The 23,578-nt window shown below is 37.8% G+C and overlaps 1 protein-coding gene across 1 annotated transcript in view; it reads left to right on the top strand.

Annotated features, from left to right (window-relative positions):
• The window catches only part of PIK3C3 (phosphatidylinositol 3-kinase catalytic subunit type 3), a 76,520-nt gene that overhangs the window by 20,449 nt on the left and 32,493 nt on the right, over positions 1–23,578 (top strand). Inside the window, exons 6-12 of the mRNA XM_028136118.2 lie at positions 1,917–2,012; positions 4,996–5,067; positions 8,806–8,910; positions 9,545–9,637; positions 16,878–17,063; positions 19,876–20,030; positions 22,622–22,712. Coding sequence (XP_027991919.1) covers positions 1,917–2,012; positions 4,996–5,067; positions 8,806–8,910; positions 9,545–9,637; positions 16,878–17,063; positions 19,876–20,030; positions 22,622–22,712 — 798 coding nt within the window. The remainder of the gene's footprint in view (positions 1–1,916; positions 2,013–4,995; positions 5,068–8,805; positions 8,911–9,544; positions 9,638–16,877; positions 17,064–19,875; positions 20,031–22,621; positions 22,713–23,578) is intronic.

Genomic DNA, 23,578 nt, shown 5'->3' on the forward strand with positions numbered 1-23,578 from the left:
TACCCTAATCTATCTATCTATCTATATCTATCTATCTATCTATCTATCTATCTATCTATCATCTATCTATCTATCTATCTATCTATCTATCTATCTATCTATCAAATATATATATTAGGGGCCCGGTGCACGAAAATCGTGCACTGGGGGTGGGGGGTCCCTCAGCCCAACCTGCCCCCTCTCACATACTGGGAGCCCTCAGGGGATATCCTTCTGACACCTTAGGCCCGCTTTCCACGGGGAGCGGGCCTAAGCCACAGTCTGGCCTCCCTCTGTGGGAGGTGACTGGGCTGATCAGGGGAAGGCACCAGCCCCATCCCCCCGCTGCTGCAGCCACTGCCAGTCACCACAGCCACCAAGGTGTTTTCATCAACACTACTCCAGTCCCTTCACCATGAAAAAATGACAACTTTCTTTAGGCATTTTCAAGATGTCTCTTTCATAGGATATGACATTTCTTTTTTTTTTTTTTAACCTCACCTGAGGATATGTTTCCATTGATTTTTAGAGAATGTGGAAGAGAAAGGGAAAGACAGAGAGAAACATCAAAATGAGAGGAACACTTTGATTGGTTGCCTCCTGCATGAGCCCTGACCTGGGCCCCGGCCAGGGAGGAGCCTGCAACCTAGGTACATGCCCTTGATCAGAATCGAATCCAGACCCTGTGGCATTATCCACTGAGCCAAACCGGCTAGGGCAGGATATGACATTTCTTAGCCCTCCAGCAGCGGACCTTCATTTTTTTCTCCAGAGGTGTGGTGGAAAAACCCTAGATCACCTTTTTGGATTCTTATTACCCAAGTTACTAAGAATATTACCAGTGGCATACTGGAAGCTTAGCCAATGAGCAGTCAGAAAAGGTGTTTCCTCTGTAATATAATGTTAGGGCTTACTTAACCCAGCCTTTCCCGTCCTCCCCCGCCCCGCCCCCCACCCCCCCCCCACCCCCCCCCCCGCTGCCCTTCAGTAGGACATCCCCTGAAGGCTCCAGGACTGTGAGAGGGGGCACCTTTCCCCGCCCCTTCCCTCCCCAGTGCATGAATTTCGTGCACCGGGCCTCTAGTAGAGTATAATATGGTTTATAAAGCTGAAAATTTAAGTGACCTCCTAGACTTTTATATGATTTTATACATGTAGATTTAAAACCATTTTAAAAACTGTTTTGTGTCAAGACTAATCACCCTTTTGACTTCATTTGATTTTAACTTCTTTAACAACATAGTATTTGCTTTTTTTAAGGGGAAAAGTTTATACACAGAATCAATATTTTTCATGTTAAGGAGGAAGTAACTCTTTTCCAGTATACTTTTAAAAATTTGATAAAAATTTACAAATGCCTGCAAGTCATCTCAAGTTCATTTATAAATTATGAAAAACTTATAAAGTTTATATTTTTTAGGTCAAATGACCTCAGTCCTAAGTTTAATTAAAAGATGACTTCAATGAAACTTTCTAAAAGTTAGAACACATATTTTTGATTTTTGTCATAGTTGTATTAATTGCTATAGTTAGATTAGTAATTTGGTTTAAGAATGAACTGTTCTTTGCTTACAATTGTTAGAAGTACAAAACATCCTTATTTTTGAAAGTAAATAGTTCTAATGCAATATATACATAATACCATCAAGATTTTACATAATAAAATCCAAACTACTGAATAAACCTACAATGTCATTAAGTTTTAGGAGAGGGTTGTAAGTGACTAGTAGACGGTACTAGATAAAAGAGTGGTGCTGTATATAAGATATACGTGCAGTATGAAACAGTGCATTTATAATAACGAAATGAAAATTTGTCACATTCTAAGTTGTACCTGATAGATCCATGTATTACTGAATTGGGAATAACGATTCATACTGATTCTTTAAGAGAATGTTGAAAATGATTATTTTTCATAAGAATTTTTTTTTTTTTAGAGTGAAAAACGAAGTTCTAATTTCATGTACTTAATGGTTGAGTTTCGATGTGTCAAGTGCGACGATAAGGAATATGGCATTGTTTATTATGAAAAGGTACTTGCCTTGGAACTGTTATGGTCTCTAAAGTAGAGGGGAGGGGAAACATTAAAAAAAAATTACTGTTGTTCCTGCTGAGATGAATTATTTGGTTGCAGGACAGAAGACAGCTGTCAGCCACAGCTGTTTATGTATGCACAAATCATCCTGTAGCTCCAAGATTACAAAAGCCGATCATTCATGGAATGCAGTTATGGGTTACAGAATTAAATAAATATGCAAGAGATCAAAAACTTTTTGATTAATTGTTCTGAAAAGTGACAAGTAAGATATTAAAGCAATAACTTTATTAAGAATTAAAATTCATTTGAAAAGTAAAAAGGGGATCATGCTTTTTTTTTAAGTGGTACGCTATTGAACATTAAGGATTGCTTATTATTTGAGTATTTATATATAATGTAATGGAATTTTATATGTGATCCAAACATAAGTATGCTTATGAAAGACTTCACAAATCTGCATTTATTTATATGTAAAATAAATGCAGAATTAAGAAAATAATGTTATTGGTAGGCTGAGTGATAACATGCAATTCTGGATTTTCTCTTCTCTGCTCATTATGTGAAAGAAAGTGGTGTGTGGTAAAGTGGTGTGTGGTTTGACATGTAGCCTCTAGAAAATAAAATTGCTTGTTGAAGCGTCTTCATTTAAGTACCACAGAAATAACTGTATGCATAGTTCAAAACAACATAAACCAGATATCTGCAATCATTGTAGAAATACTAAGACAAGTGCTTACATCAGTATGAATAAGGACAGCCTTTTAATACATGGCATAATAAAAAAATATTTTCTCTAGCATATAACTAAGCTTATATGCAGTATATTTGTTCATTAGAAGCAGCATTTTAAATCACATTTTAACTTTAGTGTGTTAAAGCTATCACAAGTGATTTAAAATGTATTTATAACTATAATTTATTATTTGAAGGATGTATTTATAATGGAGGTGTAGGGTTTGTAGTTAATTTATGAGCACTTTTCTGGTATTTTTCAAGTTAATATTTATATTTTTCCCCTTGAGCTTATATCCTTTCTTTTTAGTAAAAGATTAGGAAACATTAACTTGTTTCATATTTTTATTTTATAAACTAGAGGCCCAATGCATGCAATTCGTGCACTGGCGGGGGGGGGGGGAGGGCCAGCCTGGCCTGTGCCCTCTCACAGTGCAGGAGCCCCTTGATCAATGGCCCCAAAGAGGTAGGCCCCGCCCACCCATCCAGGGCTCCTGGATGGATTGCCCCAAAGAGGTAGGCTGGAGCCTCGGGTCCCCTGGCCTCGCCATGCAGAGCCGCGGGGCCCACCTCCTTGCAGCGCACGCACGCAGCATCAAGCCCCTGCCCACCCGTGCACACACGCAGCCCCACCCACCCGCGTGCGTCCGCTATGCACGCAGGTTCCTGGTGATCGCTCGTTAGGGCATGAGGGCGTCACAGCATGAAGGCATCACGACCACATAGGCTTTTATTAATAGGATGATATTTCTTGGGGTGGGGTGGGGAAAGGAGATAAAAAGATAGACTAACATTGTTTATTAATTCATTAGAAAAATGATCTTATAAAAAGAAAGGGAAATGTAGGTGAATGAAATTTTGTCACCAATATATTTTAATAAAATTACATTTTATACTTTATGCCATATGTAATTTCATTAAAAGTATTATCCTCTGCCATATGGAGTTTATATTGCAAAATCATACTGATGGAGGTGATAATTTAGAACATTGGAGATGTGAAGGATCTTTTGAAAGACTGTTTTGATAATAGATGAAATAACAGAACAGAAATTAGAAGAATTTCAAGTATTTTTGAAAAGGTTCTTGACCCCTTTCTACTGCTTCTTGAAAAATTGTCCATAAATTAATGCCTGTGTACCCATCCTGTCATATTTCCACTTAGTGTAAAGATTGCTGGGCCAGTGTATTGAATCTAATGGAAATAGACTTTCTTGTCACCTGTCTTTTGTGACAGATAGCCTTAGTGAAGATTACTTGTCACAGTTGGGCTGATAAATGTGTTTTCTGGAGTTGTGACTAAGAACCAGCCTGTTAAACAATGGCTGTGGGAATTCGTGGTTTCTCTAAGACTCAATTACTGGACTAAAGTAAAGTCACAGTACTTCCCCTCTTTCAGTCTCCTGATTTTGTTGCACATATCTAAAGTTGAAATTATAGGAGCATTTGGAAATTGACAGAAAAATTTGATGTTGGGTATACAATTGTGAGGAAATGAATTTTGACTTTAATTAGTTTAGTCTTTTCCAGTTCTTATGCAGTGACATTTTATTATCCTATATTACCTTTCTTGCCTGAATTGGATCAAAATAAAAGCCAACATTTTTCAAAAAATGATAATACCAACAAAATAAGACAGCTTTATTTCTTAAGAATTGATGGACTGATTCTCGTTATTCAGGTTTGCATTGTGTTGAGTAGCTATCCCTCTGAGAAGCCATGCTGCTGAGTCTCTTGCTGTGTATAAATTTGAGTAACATTAACCCCACACTTATAATTCTACTTCTGAGTGGAACTCAATTGTGATAATTTGAAGTTGCCAATATCTAGTTAGTAGTTTTTGCAAGTGATGTAACTCATCCATTATATCGTATTTTAATTAGCTCTGTGATTTCTTACTCTAAGTTTGACAATTTGAACATCTTTTTCATGTTCTGTCATTATAAACAGTTTTAAAAAAAGACAAAAATCATCTGATTTCTAGACCTCATATCTCTAAAAAAAACTATATTACAAATTTTTTATTGTAATATTTTATTTTTCTTGAAATATTTTATCAGCAACAAAAGGTAAAAATATAATATATTTAAAAATGTAGTTGAAAGAAGATTAATTTTTGAAAGGGAGGATGTTCATTAAATAGAATTAAAGTACATTGAAGTGTACATTATCATGTATTGTTTTTTACCATTTGGTTAAACTTTATTTACCTTCTTATTTTGGAAATTTACAACATTGTAATCCAGGATGGTGATGAGTCATCTCCAATTTTAACAAGCTTTGAGATTGTGAAAGTTCCTGACCCTCAGATGTCTATGGTGAGTTATTATCCAATTTCTTATGAAAATGCTCCTATCCAGAGTGATTATGACTTAGATGGACATCATACACTTCTTTTTAAAAAGTATATAAGTACCTCAGTTACCTAAAAGTGATTCATAAATCCACTTCAGCTATCTGGAATCAAGTTCAGATGGAATTTTTATCAGAAACCTTAGCACATAAAAATAAGGTCAGGATAGTGTGGTGTTGGGAAGCCATATTATTTAGATTATGTAGTCATGCAGTGAGGACTTGGGGAACAGGTACAGGCGCACCTTGGAGGTTCTGCCCGTTTGGGTCCACGTTACCACAATTAACCATTTGTGTGCCATAGCGTCTATAGACACAAGAGGTGGACCTTTTTTAATTAAATTCAAAATATCGGGCCAGTTAGCTGGGTAAGCGGATATCCCAATAAAGCAAGTTACGGGAATTTTTTGGTTCCCGATCTCTGCTAGCTTTAAACATTTCTTCTGCAGCTTTCTCACTTCTTTCAGCCTTCATAAAATTGAAGAGAGTTGGGGTCTTGCTCTGGATTAGACTTTGGTTTAATGGAATGTTGTGGCTGGTTTGATCTTCTGTCCAGACCACTAAAACTCTTCATATCAGCAGTAAAGCTGTTTTCACTTTCTTGCCATTTGTGTGTTCACTGTAGACCCCTTTTAATGTTTTTTAAGAACTTTCTATTTGAATTCACAACTTAGCTAATTGGTGCAAGATGCTTAGCTTTTGGCCCATTTTAGCTTTCAGCATGCCTTCCTCAGTAAGCGTAAGCATTTCTAGCTTTTGATTTAAAGTGAGAGAAGCCATTGTAGGGTTACTAATTGACCTGATTTCAATCTTATGTGTTGGAATAGGGTGGCCTGAGGAAAGAGAGAGAGAGAGGGAACAGCTGCTCCGTGGAGCAGTCAGAACACATACAACATTTATCAATTAAGTTTGCTGTCTTATATGGGTGAGTTTGTAGTATCCCAAAACAATTATAATAGTAGCATCAGAGATCACTGATCCCAAATATAATAAAAATGAGAAAATGTGAAATATTGCAAGAATTACCAAATGTAACACAGAGATACAAAGTGGGCAAATGCCATTGGAAAATGGAGCCTATGGACTTGTTTGATTCAGGGTTACTACAAACCTTCAATTTGTAAACACACACACACACACACACAAACACACAACAGCAACCCTTTAATATCTGTGAAGTTCAATAAAGTGAAGCGTTATAGAACAAGGCATGCTTGTATTTGAAAGATTGTCGTCATCCAGAAGGGGAATTGGTTTATACCAGGATGTAAAAGCATCAATGATTGAAATTTTTAGGGAGACTGGGTTGGTTGCAAAATATGGAGGGTCATTGTAGCTCTTAGAAGTATTCAATTTGAGTCATGATGTCTTGGATGATTTTGAGATACCTCCCTATTGCATTTTTGAAATCTCTTTTTAATGGATACAAAGAGTAAATCCCTCTTTTGCAGCAGAACTTTAATTAGATGACTTTATATTTAGAAAGTTCCAGCCAAAAAAATCCTCTTATCAGCTTAATAGATATGATAGTCCTACTTAAAATGCATCTACATCACTTTGAACCATTTTATTCTTATTTTATGAATTTCTCATTAGATTAGCTACCTTCCTAGTCAGACCAAAGTAGATTAAAGGTAGCATATTGGAAAATGAAAACATGAGGTAAATATAGGTCATTGAATCGGGAAGTAGTAGCTGATGACCTAACATCAGAGGAAGAGACGGGGTAAAAAGAGTATAAAAGATTCGAAAAGAAAGGTCACTGGGGAATCTTTTAGAAACAAACACCCTAAATACCTTCACAGAGCCTATGCATAACGTAATAAAATTGAGTCAATATATCTAAATTTGACCCTGAGTTTTCATTATAAAATCAAATTATATTTCACATTATGGATATTTGAAGCACACAAATAGATGTACTCTGTGGGTACCTTCAAAATAGCCAAGAGTAAACAAGTTTTGTCATATTGGGATCATAGGTATTACTTTTGTGTAACTCCTATCAAAATGTCAGGTCAATGAGATGTCTGTATATTTAGTGTGTTCTTTTCTAAAGAAAATGGCCATCAGCAGTTATAGCTTTAATATTATGGATGATGTATTTTTTTTAAAAAGGAACTAGAGCCCCTGTTAAAAAAATTTTAGTTTTAAATGAAACAATCACAAAAGAAAAGTTAAAAAAAGCAAACTACTCTTCTCATACCCCTGTGCTCAAAAACTCAGTTCAGTTTGTAGCCAGCATTGTTTACTAGAGAAATATATTTTAATAAAGTAACTTTGAGTGCCACTTAGCTGGTATACCAGGTATCAGACAATAAAACAGACTGTAAAACTATAATTACAAGTACAGTACTAGCACATATACTGTATATGCACAGATAGACTGGTGGAACCGAATACAAAAATAGATTCAAGTAAATATGGAAATTAGTACATGGTAAAAGTAGCATGTCATCACTAAAGCATAGTGCTGGGGAACTGATTAGCCATTTGGAAAAGATTAAATTAAACCCATTCCTCCCCCAGATCATAAGGAAAATCTTCAAATGAATCAGGGATTTAAATGTTAAAAAATGAAACTTTATTGGTATTGTACTCTCAGTGTAAGGAAAAACTTTGTAATGATGACTCAAAACCCAGAGGCAGGAAAAGAAATGATTGATAAATTTGACTAGATTAAAAAATTGACTGCATGGCAAAAACACCAAAGCAAAGACTATTGATAAATTGGGAGAAACTGTGACATACATCTCAGACAAAGGGGCGGATATATAATACATAAAGAAGTCTTAAATACTGAAGAACAAAGGACCAAAAGCCAATTGAAAATTAGCAAAAGGACTTGAATAGATAATTTACACATGCCAAAATAAATGCAATAAAAAGTCTCTTAACCAAGACAGTGTTTTAAAACATGATTTTGGACCTGGCGGGTGTGGTTTAGTGGTTAGAGTGTTGGCCAGCACACTGAAGGGTATTGGGTTCAATTCCTGGTCAAGGGCATACACCTGGGTTGCAGGTTCATTCCTGACCCTCGTTGGGGCATGCGTGCGGGACAACCAATCCATGTGTCTCTCTCACATTGATGTTTCTTTCTCTCTGTCTCCCTTTTCCTCCTTCCCTTCCACTCTCTCTAAAAATCAATGGAAAAAATATCTTCAGGTTAGGATTAACCAAAATTTTTAAAAATAAAATGAAACATGATTTTGGCCATAGGTAAAATAGTTAACACCAAATATGTACATTTAATTATTATAGTCACTGTTTCTGCCCTCAAGCTACTATTGGAAGTAAAACTGCTGAGGTGATAGTCCTACAGTGTATCACAAGGTATTAGTAGCTCATAGGAAAAGGGGAAGCTTTAGTCTGGGTTGCCAGGGAAGATCTTAGAAGGTGGTATTTGCATGGAGAGAGAACATAAAAACCTTGAATACCTGGAGAATAGGGATAGATGTTTAAGAAGCTGGAGCGCCATGTGCATATGTATTAGGGCAATAGTGTAGCATAAAGCATGTTCAGTTTTATTAGCTCAAAATGGCGATATATTTTTAAAACACATAGGAGACTAAAGTTGTAACCAAAATAAAATAGTATTATAAAATGGTCTTAAGTAACTTTTAACTTTTCTATTTCTAACTGGTATTGAAACTTCCTTTTGGTGAAGTTTACATCATTGATAAATATTTTAAAATAATTAATAGGAGAACTTGGTTGAGAGCAAACACCACAAGCTTGCCCGGAGTTTAAGAAGCGGACCTTCTGACCATGATCTCAAGCCTAATGCTGCCACAAGAGACCAACTAAACGTAAGAATTTATAAAGTGTTAATATAAAAATAATTACATGGATATGTTGGTTATAATTGATATGATACCACTTCACTTTATGAAGATTAATGAACCCAAAGTAATTTCAAATTTCGGTAGTTTTTTTTTATTATTTTGGGGCTTTCAGTAAATATATCCATCCTGGAGATAGACCTACAAATAGCATATACTTTCACACAATAGCACTCTTACAACTGTCCCTACGGCCCTAAGCTGCATTGCCCAAGAGAGGCCTTGGTGTGCACACAGGCATGGTTGTGCATGTTGACTGGATAAGAGAAAGATTTGTTGTTTGGATTTTTCCTGTTTAAGGGGGAGGCTTTCGTTATTTTGTTTGGTTTGGTTTGGTTTAATTAAATTAGGTCTGTAGTTATATACTTTATATGGAGTATGATTTTTTTCATCTTATCTTTTTCTCCCCTTTAGTAATACCTTTTTTGGACTGATAAGAACAGTAAATTTAAGTCTTACTTGGCTGCATGCACATTCTCCATGCTTCCACAGTAGTTCTATAATAGAAATATTTAAGTAAATGAAAAATTTTAAATGAAATGGAAATACACAGGAAGAATATCTTTGATAAAAGTCGTTCTTTTTTTTTTCTTTGTTGTAGATTATTGTGAGTTATCCACCAACCAAGCAACTCACATATGAAGAACAAGATCTTGTTTGGAAGTTTAGATATTATCTTACTAACCAAGAAAAAGTAAGTTTCTTTAATGTTTTCATGTATCAAATGTATCTACAATGTTTGTTGCTAATGAACGAGGTGAGGCATAACTGCCATGGAAATACAGAGTTCTTGTCAAATTTATTAAAACGTTGCAGAACAATATATGTGATAATCCATTTTTTTTAAAAATTATAGAGGTAGACACACAAAGACACATGTACCCATTTGTTGATGTGTAGATAGCGACTGAATGGGTTAGGTCAGAGGCATGAGTTTGGTTTCTGGTGCTGCAACTTATTATTAGTAGATAAGATGAGGCAATTTACTTTGGAAGCTTGGTTTTCCCATTTTTAATGGTGAAATGCTCCTTAGCAGGTGAGATAATATAGGTGAATAACCTGTCCAAGTACCTGGTAAATAGTAGGTACAGAATAAATGTTGAGTTGCCTCTTTTATTCTCACTTCTTTGAGCCTGGATTGGCTAGCAAAATATTTACATCACTAAAGGACTGTAGAATTCTGGAGGATGAATGGCTAGAGAGAGTATGAGAAATGTAATTTGAAATGTATAAATTGAGTTGGTAGAGTGGCAGCCAGCTTGGAGTGCAGGATAGAGGCTGGGTCAGAACTAAACATTTGCTTTCCATAATGAAGCCATGGAGCAGATAAAGTCTCTGGGGAGAGGGAATTATGATGAAGTCAGCACTAGACCTTCGTCTGCAGACTTGGTTTTGACTCTCAGTATTGCCACTAATAAGCTTTTTACTGCAGGCAGATTATTTCACCTACCTAAGCTTTAATTTCCTCAGATAGAATATGATTGATTAAATGACAGTGAACTTTAAGTCTCTTCCACTTCTTAAAATAGTCTGCAAATTCTTAGAACATTGGTTCAAAGACTTTTAAAATATGATAATAGTAGCCAGTATCTATTAAACAGCCTTTTAACTCAAGGATCTTTTATGCCCCATAACAACCCCACAATTTAGGTATTAGTATTAATGATAATATGTTTTTATTGATTTCAGAGAGGCAGGGAGAGAGAAAGAGAGGAATAGAAATGTCAGTGATGAGAGAGAATCATTGATCAGCTGCCTCCTACATGCCCCCTACTGGGGATCAAGTCTGAAACCTGGGCATGTGCCCTGACCAGGAATCAAACTATGACCTCTTGGTTCAGGGTTCAATGCTCAACCACTGAGCCTCACCGGCTGGGCCAATTTAGATATTATTACTGTTCTACGGGTGAGGAAACTTGAATCTTAGATTAAGGAACCTGTGCAACGCAAAGATTTTCAATGCTGCTTCTTGATGTGCTCATATTTATGAGTTAGAATAGAAAGTCATCAGTGAAGACAAAATAGAGGATTGTAGAGATTCTAGTTTGTAGCATCATGCACATGCCTCAGCAGAAATTATGAAATGCATTGGGGGCAGAACAGAGAAATAAAAGGAAAATTAATATCTTTCAGAAAGCTGTTCTATAATTCTGTAAGAATGAATAAATCCTCCTATATAATAAAAGGCTAATATGCAAATTGTCCCCTTGGGAGTTCGCTCTCTTGCTATGAGGTGCTCTGGAACATGGCAGGCGACCAGTGGCGGCAGCAGGGCACTGAGGGAGTGAGGGAAGGAGGAGGTGGGGAGGCCGGCAGGCTGGGAGGCGGGGAACCTGATTAGCCCTGATCACCAGCCAGGCAGGCCTAAGGACCCTACCCATGCACAAATTTCATGCACGGGACCTCTAGTATGTTTTATATCTCATGAGATAGTCTTTAGCTGCTTTAACTTGTTTTCTGAAACAATTGTATTTTCTTAATTTCAAAATAAAGATAAAAATCCAGCTGCAATTCATCTTAACTCTTCAGCTTTGAATCTTTATCTTTTATTGAGGCCTTTGGAAATTCTTTGTAGTTGAGTCATCTTCATTCTCTTTATATCCATAACAAGAATGAGAGAAGAATTTTTAAATTTACTCTAGCTTTGAGTGTTACTCTCTTCATCACCACAAGAAAGAAAATATTCCTCAATAGAATCACAGGTTTCTTATTTTGTGTTTTATAAAAATAAATTGAGTTAGGATATGATACTTTGTTAAATAAAGAATAATGTTGGTCACAGAAATTGTATTTTGAATGCAGCAGTCTTGTCTAAAATACACAGTAAGATATTGAATTAAACTGTTAGAATGTATAGGCTCAAGAAGCATAGAATAGATTTACAGAGCAGAACTGCCTCAGATAGAAAGGCTCGCAAGAAAAATAGTTTGTTTAAAAAGTAGTCACTTCCCACTGAAATTCAATTACTTCTAGATATGTGCAAAAGAAATAAAATGCTCAAGTGATATAAAGTGTATGACAAGTTTCATTTAACCAGTTGATTTTAAGTTTTCGAAGAGTGGGTGATGAAACTTCAATTCTCAGGACATATTATAGGATTCTTATGATCACTAGGCCAAGTGGACGATATTTTCCAATGTTTGGGAAGCACTTTTCAATATATTGGCCTTGAAGTGACCAGAGAACATATTCACACAGACACATTTGTATCTTTGTAATAATTTAAAATGGGTTTTGTAGGAAACAGATACTCCTGTACCCTTGTCCTTTAATTTATCTACACAAAGAAGGTCGATTTCCCAGGAACAGTGCTTTAGGTTATTTAGCATTTGGTCCCTGAGGCTAAAAAGATTTTCTGGAGGAGATAGCAGTGCCCAGAAAACAAATTGGTGGAAGTTTGTTCTTACAAAGTTATACTTATTTTTTGTTGTTAAATTTGGTCTTTCTACCTATTTTTGTCTATGTGACCTTCAGGGCTTGCTGGAACACAGTCTTCAGTACTGCCAATGAAAGCCATCTAGCCTAGACTTGATGTTGCACTTAGAAAGTTTATAGCAACTTGTCCAACAAAACCAGTTAAATTTATGAAGTATTTTAAAATCTGTGGTCCATAGCATTTAAGAAGTGATTCATTTTAATGGAACCCAAAATGTGAATATTGTAACTTTTCAAAACTAGCTTTTTTCCTGGTAAACATCCTTTCTTCTTATAAAAATGTTAATTTAAAAAAATGACTGTTATGTGTACTTAATACCTTTCAATTATGTTTGGGGGAAATGCAGCAGGAAGAGTCATGTATGGTAAAGGTAATGGTGATACACTGAATGTTCTGAAGGTAGCTACTGAGACAGTGACATTGGCACTGTCAGGACACAATCATATTTTTGCATCCTGACAAGAAGTTGGTGGCAAACCATGGTGGGAATTCATTCAGTTCAAGAAGCACTTGTTATCAACTCTTGGCCTAGTATTATTAAAAAGTTCATACTTTCGATATCATTTCTTAGTCTTCATATAAACTAAAACTGTTTCAGGGAAAGAACATCTATAATTCTATAATAATAAAAGCGTAATATGCTAATTAGACTGGACAGCCGAATGACCTTCTGGACGAAGCCACGGGGGCCGAGGCAGAGGCAGTTAGGGGCAAACAGGCAGGCAGGCAAGCAGTTAGGGGTGATCAGGCAGGCAGGCAGAGTGGTTAGGGGTGATCAGGCAGGCAGGCAGAGTGGTTAGGGGCGATCAGCCATCAGGCAGGCAGGCGAGCCATTAGGAGCCAGCGGTCCCAGATTGCGAGAAGAATGTCTGACTGCCGGTTTAGGCCCGATCCCTGTGGGTATCGGACAGTCGGACATCCCCCGAGGGGTCCTGGATTGTGAGAGGATGCAGGCCGGGCTGAGGGACACACACACACACACACACACACACACACACACACGTGCATGAATTTCGTGCACCGGTCTTCTAGTTTAAATATAATCAAAATGGAGAAGTATGTGATAGTAATTGATCAAGGGTTATTCTCTTAGCAAACGTTTAGGTAATTACTGTAACAGAAATGTTGAGTAGAGCAAGGTCAGTGTGCTGTGATATGAAGGAGGTTTCACAGAGCAAAGACTGGTCTTTAAATTTGAGTATGCTTTCATGGTATTTTTTATTTGGTGATCATCTTCATGGGGATGAAAAGCATGAGTAAGGCAGTGTTAGGCTTAGAGACAACGCCTCTTATGAAATAGGAAAGATGGAGTCGGCTTGTGATGAGCCTCCAGTTCTGTGCTTGGGACTTGGATTTCACGGGCAATAGGAAACCACGAAAGCATGTGTCTTAACAAGTGATGTTTTAAGGAAGACTAACCAGGGTAGATGGGAGCAGAGCTGAGAATGAAAAAAAGGCATAAAGAAGACTCAGGGTACTGATTTTGAGAGCTAAGTTGGAGGACAGCGAAGAAGAGAATGTATAAAATGACTTGGAGACTGCTCCCAGGACTTCGGCCTCAGTGCCTGGACAAAGGAAATGTGGCCAGTGAAATGAGCAGGGTGAGGAGATACTTTCATTTTTTAATGTTTTGAATTGAATTTATTAGAAAAACAACTGTGATACTGCAATATAACAAGGAATATACATTTGGTCTTTAGTTCCTGGCATAGTTTTTAAAACCCAGGAATTCCTGAGTGGTAGTGATAGGAGGAAACATGTTTATAATGAGTTCTTTTCAACTACACCTGAGTTTATGCTAATGAGATGGCTCCTGGAGGCTGGGGTTGGTTGCCAGAGGAACCAACTTGTGATTAGAGGGTTAGAACTTTCAGCCCCACCCCCTGATCTCTGGGAGAGGGCCTGGGAATTGAGAGGGGCCAGTGATTTAATAAATCATGCCTATGTAATGGAACCTTCATAAGCACCTATAGTGATGGGATTCATAGAGCTTCTGGGTTGGTGAACAGGAGAGTGGCACCAGAGACTGTATGGGGACAGGAGCTCTTAAGCTTGGGACTCCTCCAGACCTTGCCCAGTGTACCTCTTCATCTGGTTATTCATTTGTATCCTTTATAATATACCAGCAGTAGTAAGTAAAGTATTTCTCTGAGTTCTGTGAGCCAGTGTAGCAAATTATTGAACTGGAGGAACGTATTCAGAAATCTGGGCAACCTGGGGATCCAAAGTTGGCATCTGAAATGGGAATTAATCATGTGAGACTGGTCCCAGGTGTTAATGTCACAATTGAATTAAGTTGTAGAATGCCCAGTTGGTGTCCTCAGAAAATAAGGGAGTTGAATGGTATAAAAAACGCACATGTTTGGTATCAGGATTGTCTTGAGTAGAGGAATAGGTTTTCCTTTAGCAACAAAGTAGAAATTTCCACTAACTGAGTTGGTAGGAGTTAAAATTAGAAATATATATGATAAGTATTGTATTTTCAGCTATAAAGTGATTGTCCTTATGATTGTAAGAATAGGCAGTACCAGTGAGGTGATTCTAAGATCAAAGGGAGTTTAACAAAAATATTTATTGCTATTAATATAAAACATAGTAATAAGTGTGATAATGTTAACATTTGATGTTTGACTCAACATCAGAAATGGATTAAAATATTGGATAATAAAATATTAGCATTTATCAAGTATTTATTATGTATTAGCTATTGTCCTAAACATTTTTATTCAATAACTTATTTAATTTTAACTACAACCTAATGAAATAGGTCACTTAGAAGTTAAATAATGTGCTCCAAATGACTCAGCTAATAATTGATGGAGCCAAGAGTTGGGATTTGACCCCAAACACACTGGTTCTCAAGCTTATGTGTGCACTCCAGGGATCACATTATGTTTGAATCCTGTACTTTTACAGAGATCAATAAAGCATCTTTAAGAATTTAAGATGAAGTATCATCATTATTATTGCTGTCTTCAGAGTCTTATGCTTTCTGTCTTTATCATTTCTCTTCTTCTTGTTTCCTTCATTCTACTACCTCCTTGTTTATATTTGTAACATTTAACGTTATAAAGTTGAGAAAATCTTTGTACAGTGCCTTATATATCTTGGCAGTAGTGTATGCTATAAATCTTACTAATAAGTCTACAAATCTGAAAATGTGGGAGTTAGACTGTTTCAGTTATTGAGTTGAGTATATAGGCATGCTGCAAGATTTGCTTATAATAAGCACATAGCCGCGTGTTTCTATTAAGGTTGCTGATGTAAGATGAAATGGAAAACCTTTTGCAGTAGTTATTTAAGAAGTATTGCTTTGTTTCCACATTCAACCTAGACATACATTTGAGAAGTGAAAAATAATTGCATGGATGGTTCCTAGGGCAGTGTGTGTTCTTGTTGGGAGGGGAAACACTGTACTAAACTGTGTGCAGGAGGTGCAGGAGAAATAGATAGCTATCCTTGGGGAATGCAGACTCCAGCTGCAGAAATAAGAAAGCCCTCAAAAGTATTTGGCAGTTAGAAGAGCATCATTTAAATGAAGGTAGTAGGATTGAGGCAGCTACTGAAGGAAGGGCTGAAAGTTGCCAAAAACTTCGTGGAAAGTTGAATTTTTGACAGGTAAGCACCTTTCTTTAAAGAGCATCTATTATGTATGCAACCATGAGTGACATGCTCCAAGGTAATTTACTTAACCTGACAGTCTGGTGAAAACTTCAGTATGCTACCGATCTAAAGTAGTGAGGTTTCAGAAAGCTACTAAAAACAGCTGAATCATAGAATATTTGCTACTGCTTCTGTGTTTATCTATTTTTATACTTGTTTCTGTGGAGTGTTTGTGTCTGTGAAGAGATATATAACATAATCATTTATTTGAAGCCTTATGTATATGAGTATCTAAGAAACCCAATGACTCTAGAGAAATGTTCAAGGTGAGTTAGTGGTGAGGAGTCTACCCTTCTAGTGTTTTAAAATACCAAAGCATGCCCGGCTGGTGTGACTCAGTGCTTGAGCATTGACCCAGGAACCAAAAGGTCTCCAGTCTGATTCTTGGTCAGGGCATATGCCTGTGTTGTGGGTTCAATCCCCAGTGGGGGCTGTGCAGGAGGCAGCCAATCAATGACTTCCTCTCTCATAAACGTTTCTATCTATCATTCTCCCTTCCTCTCTCTCTCTAAAAATCAATTATACACACACACACAATTAAAAATAAATAAAATAACAAAACATAGTGAAAAAAAGTAGAAGAAAACTGAAAAAATTTATAGTGCTCTGAAAGTAGTTTGATCTGTGAAGTTAGAGGGAACATGCTTTTGTATTTTCCTGCCCTGTATTGTGTTTCTAGGGTGAAATCTATGACTGTGCAGTGTTCACAGGAGTCTGTCACTGACTCTGCCACTCTTCCATCAGGACCAAGGGGAACCTGCTTCATAACCCTTGACCTTCCCTGCCCCAGGTCATAGGCTGCTGGTTCTAATTTAAACATCTTTTCTGATTTTAGGCTTTGACAAAATTCTTGAAATGTGTTAATTGGGATCTACCTCAGGAGGCCAAACAGGCATTGGAACTGCTGGGGAAATGGAAGCCCATGGACGTGGAGGATTCCCTGGAGCTACTGTCCTCCCATTACACCAACCCCACAGTGAGGCGCTACGCTGTGGCCCGGCTGCGCCAGGCAGATGATGAGGTACATCAGTATTCATCATTCCTCTTTGGGTACATGTTAAACTAGAGCCTGATCCTAGGCACTGAGTAAGAGAGAGAGAGAGAGAGAGAGAGAGAGAGAGAGAGAGAGAGAGAGAGAGAGTGTGTGTGTGTGTGTGTGTGTGTGTGTGTGTGTGTGTGTGTGTGTATTAGAGAAAGGAGGGGTAGGGAGAATTTTTCAGGGGAGAAGAGGATATACTGGGTATGTTTTCAGAAGTAAAATTAAAATATTCCTCCAGGGACTCCTCTGTGAAATGAAAATTTACTTCCTGATCTGTTTCATGATAGGACAATCTCTCCCAGGACACTCACCTGGCAGCAGAGCTTGCTTCTCTCTGTCTGGAAAGAGGAATTCTAATGAAAAATGGTTTAATGCAGCACCAGCTAGGGAATAATTCAGATCCCCTCTATTAGTCAGTATACAACAAGCCCCATTTAATTGTAGCCTTGCAAAGCCCTTGGGGCCTCTAAAACAGAGGTGCATGGTCATCTTATTCTCCTTCAAACTCCTTTAAACTTTCCATTGCTGACAGTTGTGTGTATGTATAGACTTTCTGAAGGTGGTTTTGAATCCTCTGGAAAGCAAAGCCTGTAAACTTGATGCTGGCTGTTTTCATATCTCAGGCCCCAAGGGATGGAGGAACAGTCTGTGTTGACACAAAGTATTGCTGCATCTTGAATTTTAATAATTCCTAATAAGGTAGACTAATCCAGCAATATTTTTTACTTATGAATTTTTATAGGGTGAATGTGCTCTCAAACATAATCTAATAGTCTATGCCAGCCTGCAGTGCTTTTGGGATATGGAATAACTGCTCAAACCTCAGTATGTATCTAGGAATGCTGATCCCATAGAACATTATCAAAGATCTTTATTAAGCACAATTAAATCATTTTGAATTCGTAGTGGTATCTGAATTTCAAAAAGCAAAACTCAGCCTTTATTAAGGTCGATATTTATATGTGTGTATTTAATTATTGTAAAGTTTAAACACTAAAATAAGTAGAATAGTAAGTGCTCGCATTTAAAATACCCATCTTTAACAAATGCCAACTCATAGCCAATCTTATTTCATCTATAACACCTCTTATTCTCTCCTCCCTGTTCCCTCCCATTCACTTCCTTCCCTGAGGAAAATCTCAGATATTGCATAATTTTATCAGAACAGGATGTTATTCACTCTCCTTTTAAAGAGCAGTTCTTAGCCTTGTGATTTGGCATATTATCTTCTCCTTCCTAATTGTCTTTACTGTATTGCAATTAAAAAATTATTACATATTTATTTGAAATGTCAAAATACTTATTTTTAAATTCATTAGAAATTTCACGCAAGTCATTAATTCTTTATGTTTGACATGAATCATAGAGTTTAGATAAAGGCCTCTATGGTGTTGTCAACACAATCCCTCAGTGTGAGTTCATAATGTAAATAGAAAAATTGTAAATCATTATTTCTGATTGTCTGGCTTTGGTTCCCTCAGTAGAGGCTAAGTCTTTGTGTCTGGAGTTAATCAGTGTTCATGTAGATACTGAGCTCTTTCTAGACCATTTATAATTTTTGTTATGAGGTAGAGAATAATAGAAACATTATTACATGCATTCTAAACTGCAAACTATGGTTCAATGATTAATTTTTAGGGTGGGTTTTTTTTTGAAATTTCAAAAATATAGCATAAATACTATGGTGGTTAAGTTAGCTCATGGTTTCCCTTTCTCTGACCTTACTTCAGTACTGAATTATATATACTCAGCTAAAAAAACTATTAATTCATTAGATGTACTAGTACCGTGGTCTGCAAACTGCGGCTCACAAGCCACATGCAGCTCTTTGGCCCCTTGAGTGTGGCTCTTCCACAAAATACCATGGCCTGGGCGAGTCTATTTTGAAGAAGTGGCGTTAGAAGAAGTTTAAGTTTAAAAAATTTGGCTCTCAAAAGAAATTTCAATCGTTGTACTGTTGATATTTGGCTCTGTTAACTAACGAGTTTTCCGACCACTCTACTAGTATATTAAGATCTGAATTTTGTCTTTTCTCTGACTCTATATACCTCTATGCACTGAGTGGCCAGATTATTATGATCTCTGAATGCATAATAATCTGGCCACTCAGTGTATATCCTATATAATAAAAGGCTAATATGCAAATTGTCCCCTCGACCAGGAGTTTGACCAGCAGGCAGGCCGGCCAACCGCCCATGTCCCCTCCCCCTGGCCAGGCTGGCCGGACCCCACCCATGCACGAATTCATGCACCGGGCCTCTAATATATATATGTATATATACACTGAGTGGCCGGATTATTATGAATTCAGAGATCATAATAATCCGGCCACTCAGTGTATATGTCTTTGGGAACACTACACTCTGTATTATTCTCACCTCAGTTTCCTTTCCAAAAAAAGAGTGCTAATAGTTGCTTATGTCACTTGATAGTTATGAGAAAAAATTAAGTGGAGCAAATTTGTTTGTTTTTGGTGTTTGCTTTTCTTTTTGGATACTACTTTAAACAAGGCATTTACTGGCCACTTACTCTGTGCCAGGCACTATTCTGTGACTTTCTTCTATTAATTGATTTAATCCTCAGACCTCATTCCTAAGGCTTGTATGATCTGTCCATCTATAGATGAAGACCCAGTGAAACACCACAAGGTTAGGTATCCTAGTGATCTGACAAAGGAAACACAGCTGATAAGTAGTAGAAAAAGTGAATTGTTAGCATAATATTTAGAATAAGTTATGTCTATAACCATACTGCATTTGTTTTTTTAATATTATCTCATTTCTTTATTTTCCAGGATTTATTGATGTACCTATTACAGCTGGTCCAAGCTCTCAAATATGAAAATTTTGATGATATAAAGAATGGATTAGAACCTACCAAGAAGGATGGTCAGGGTTCAGTGTCAGAAAGTACATCAAATTCTGGAATAAATTCTGCAGAAATAGATAGGTATGGTTATCCAGGGAGGACTGGTTTTCACATTGGAGAGTTTCTCTCCTTTTCTAACTGTCTTCTTTCCATTTTCCCTGTGTGTACAAAATCCTAGTTGGTAATAAGTTTGAAGTTTTACCAATGAATATGGCAAGTGCACTCACAGTTTTTGCAGGCTCAGGAGTCAAACTACCTAAGTTAAAATCTTGACTCTGTCACTTACTAGTGTGTACATTGTGTAAGTTGCATATTCTGTGTGGCCCCAGTTTCTCATCTTAAAAGCAGGGATATAGCAATAGTAACTGATCTTTAAGAGTTGTTGAAACATTGGATGAGTTAATACACATAAAGCATTTAGAAAAGTGTCTGACACACAATGCTCAGTAAGTGTTAGATGCTATTTACTGTTCATGCAAATAAAGGACAGGGCATGTTAGTGGACTCAAGTATTTTATTGTAAAAATAGAGGCCCGGTGCATGAAATTCGTGCATGGAGGGAGGTTGTCCCTCAGCCCAACCTGTACCCTCTCCAATCTGGGACCCCTCGAGGGATGTCACAATCCAGGACTGCTGGCTTTCAACTGCTTGCCTGCCTGCCTTCCTGATTGCCCCTAACCACTCCACTGCCAGCCTGTTTGCCCCCAACTTCCCTCCTCTGCTGGCCTGGTCACCCCTAACTACCCTCTCCTACAGGGTTGGTCACCTCCAACTGCCCTCCCTTGCAGGCCTGGTTCCTCTCAACTGCCCTCCCTTTCAGGCCTGGTCCTTCTCAACTGCCCTCCCTTGCAGTCCGGGTGCCTCCCAATTGCCCTCTCCTGCTGGCCATCTTGTGGTGGCCATCTTGTGTCCACATGGGGGCAGCTATATTGTGTGTTGCAGTGATGATCAATCTGCATATTACTCTTTTATTAGATAGGATAGAGGCCTGGTACAGGGGTGGGGGCCAGCTGGTTTGCCCTGAAGGGTGTCTCTGATCAGGTTGGGGTTCCCTTGGGGTGTGGGGCGGCCTGAGCGAGGGGCCTGTGGTGGTTTGCAGGCCGGCCACGCCCCCTGGCAACCCAAGCGGAGGCCCTGGTATCTGGAATTTATTTTCTTTCTACAATTGAAACTTTGTAGCCTGGAGCGGAGTCAAGCCTGGGGCTCCCTCCGAGGCCAGCAGCCATTTCTGTTGGGGTTATAATTGAAACTTTGTAGCCTTAAGCGGGTGGGCCCAGCCAGGGTGTGTGGAAAGCTTTGCTTCCCCTGTTACCGGGGGCAACCCTGGCCTGCTCTCTCAAGCTCCATTCTGCCGCCATTTCTGTTTGAATTTGTTTACCTTCTATAATTGAAACTTTGTAGCTTGAGTGGAGGCTTAGGGCAGGCGGAAAGCTTGGCTTCCTCTGTTACCTAGGAAACCTTGCTCTCTGTGGCTGTAGCCATCTTGGTTGGGTTAATTTGCATACTCTCTCTGATTGGATGATGGGCGTGGCTTGTGGATATGTCAGAGGAATGGTCATTTTGCATATTTGTCTATTACTAGGTAGGATTGTATATTTTAGTAGTTATACTAAATAAAGAACATGTTACTTGAATTAAAATCAGCTAGTAACAATAATAACAATTAAGAACTCTCACCTCTGTAACAGACAATGTGAGGTAGTCTACATAGATTGCCTTGTTAACAGTAATCTACTGAGGCAGATGCTCATATCCAGAATTTAGATATCAGTGACTTACTAGAAGTTAAGTAAATTGCCCAAAGCGCATAACTTGCAAATGGTAGAGTTGACTCCAGAGTTCATGTTCTTTTACTTTGCCATTGTGTTTTCCATAAAATCTTAAGATTTGCAATAAATAGGAACCTTTGGGTGAGAACTTTGAGGCCCAGTGATAAAAGCTATTTTGTAAAGACTTGAGAATGAGTTCTGGAAATCACATTACCTGAATCTGAAGTTCAGATATTTCAGTTATCATATGGGCTCAAGATTATATTTCTGAAATTTTTTATGATTATGTTAATACTGTTTTTATCTTCTGTGTTTCATTTGGAGAAGAACTAAAATACAGGAAAAAAAACATTTTTTTATTTTTAAGAAAAAATACCCCTTACCTTTTCTCCCACTGTACATTGGAAGCCTTCTGTCTCTAGTCATGCTACCTTCCTCCTTACTTATGCCACCTAGAATGTTTTCTTAGGGTCTACTTAAGATTTTATGGCAGGGTATAAACTGTAAACCAGTATTTCCCAAATCATGGTCTGTTGGTCACTAATTTGTGTATTTTTAAAAAGATAGAAAGTTGGTAGGGGTGGTTTTGTGACCAAATATGTTTGAGAAATGTTGAAATGCTTGTTTAAAGTAAAATGGGCTTTTTTTTTTTTTTTTTAATAACAATACTACTTAGCAATATGCAGACTTGCACATCTCCAAGCAGCTATTACCTGTATTCATTGACCACAGAGCCTCTTTTCCGAAGCATACTGTGACTCTGGTGTTGCACAGAACACACCTTAGAAAGCGACACATTATCCAGACACAAGCGAGATGAACTATGCTAAAAAAAAAAAAATGTATCTGCTGTTCCAAACAGAATTTGTTACTTATCAGTGATATCTCCTATTATTTTTTCAGCTCCCAAATTATAACCAGCCCTGTTCCTCCAGTGTCTTCCCCTCCCCCTGCATCTAAAACAAAAGACGGTTCAGATGGTGAAAATCTGGAGGTGAGTGCAGAGTTTTTCAAGTTTGCTATAGGAGAGATCCTACCAGATAAACACCTCAGAGTGGTTTTCATTTTTAAAATTTGTATTTATTGATTGATTTTAATCTTCACCCGAGAATGTTTTTTCATTGATACTAGAGAGAGAGGAAAGGAGTGGGAAGGAGGGAGGGAGGGACAGAGGGAGAAACATTCATGTGAGAAATATCGATCAGTTGCCTCATACACGTGACCCAACTGGTGATTGAACCTACAACCTGGTTACGTGCCCTGACCAGGAAACAAACCTGAGACCCTTCAATGCATGGGAAGATGCTCTAACCACTTATCCACACTGGCCAGGGCCTATGGTTTTTAAAACATGGATTTTTTTTTTTTATCAGCACCTGAGGATTTTTTTTTTCCATTGATTTTTAGAGGGAGGGAAGGAAGGAGGAAAGGAAGAGAGAGAGAGAGAGAGAGAGAGAGAGAGAGAGAGAGAGAGAGAGAGAGAAATATCCATGAGAGAGAGAGAGAGAGAAACATCCATGTGAGAGACACATCAGTTGCCTCCCACCATTGGGTCTCAGGATGGAACCTGCAACCCAGGTAAGTGCCCTTGACTGCAAATTGAACCTGAGACCCTTCAGTCTGCAGGCCAACACTAGCCACAGAGAAACACCATAGCCAGGGCCTATGGTGGCTTTTAAAACATTGATTTTGATTAATAAACCAAATATTACAACTTTATTAAATAACCTGTTTTATGATGCATGTTTATGACTTTTCCTCTCAGCAAAAAGCACCAGATGATCTTCAGTTCGAGGCTTTTTATTGGTGCTTTGGGCATATGAATGGATTCATATGCAATGTAAAAATAAACTGGCTTCA

This window comes from Eptesicus fuscus, chromosome 12 (genome assembly GCF_027574615.1).
Source record: "Eptesicus fuscus isolate TK198812 chromosome 12, DD_ASM_mEF_20220401, whole genome shotgun sequence".
NCBI classification, from domain to species: Eukaryota; Metazoa; Chordata; class Mammalia; order Chiroptera; family Vespertilionidae; genus Eptesicus; species Eptesicus fuscus.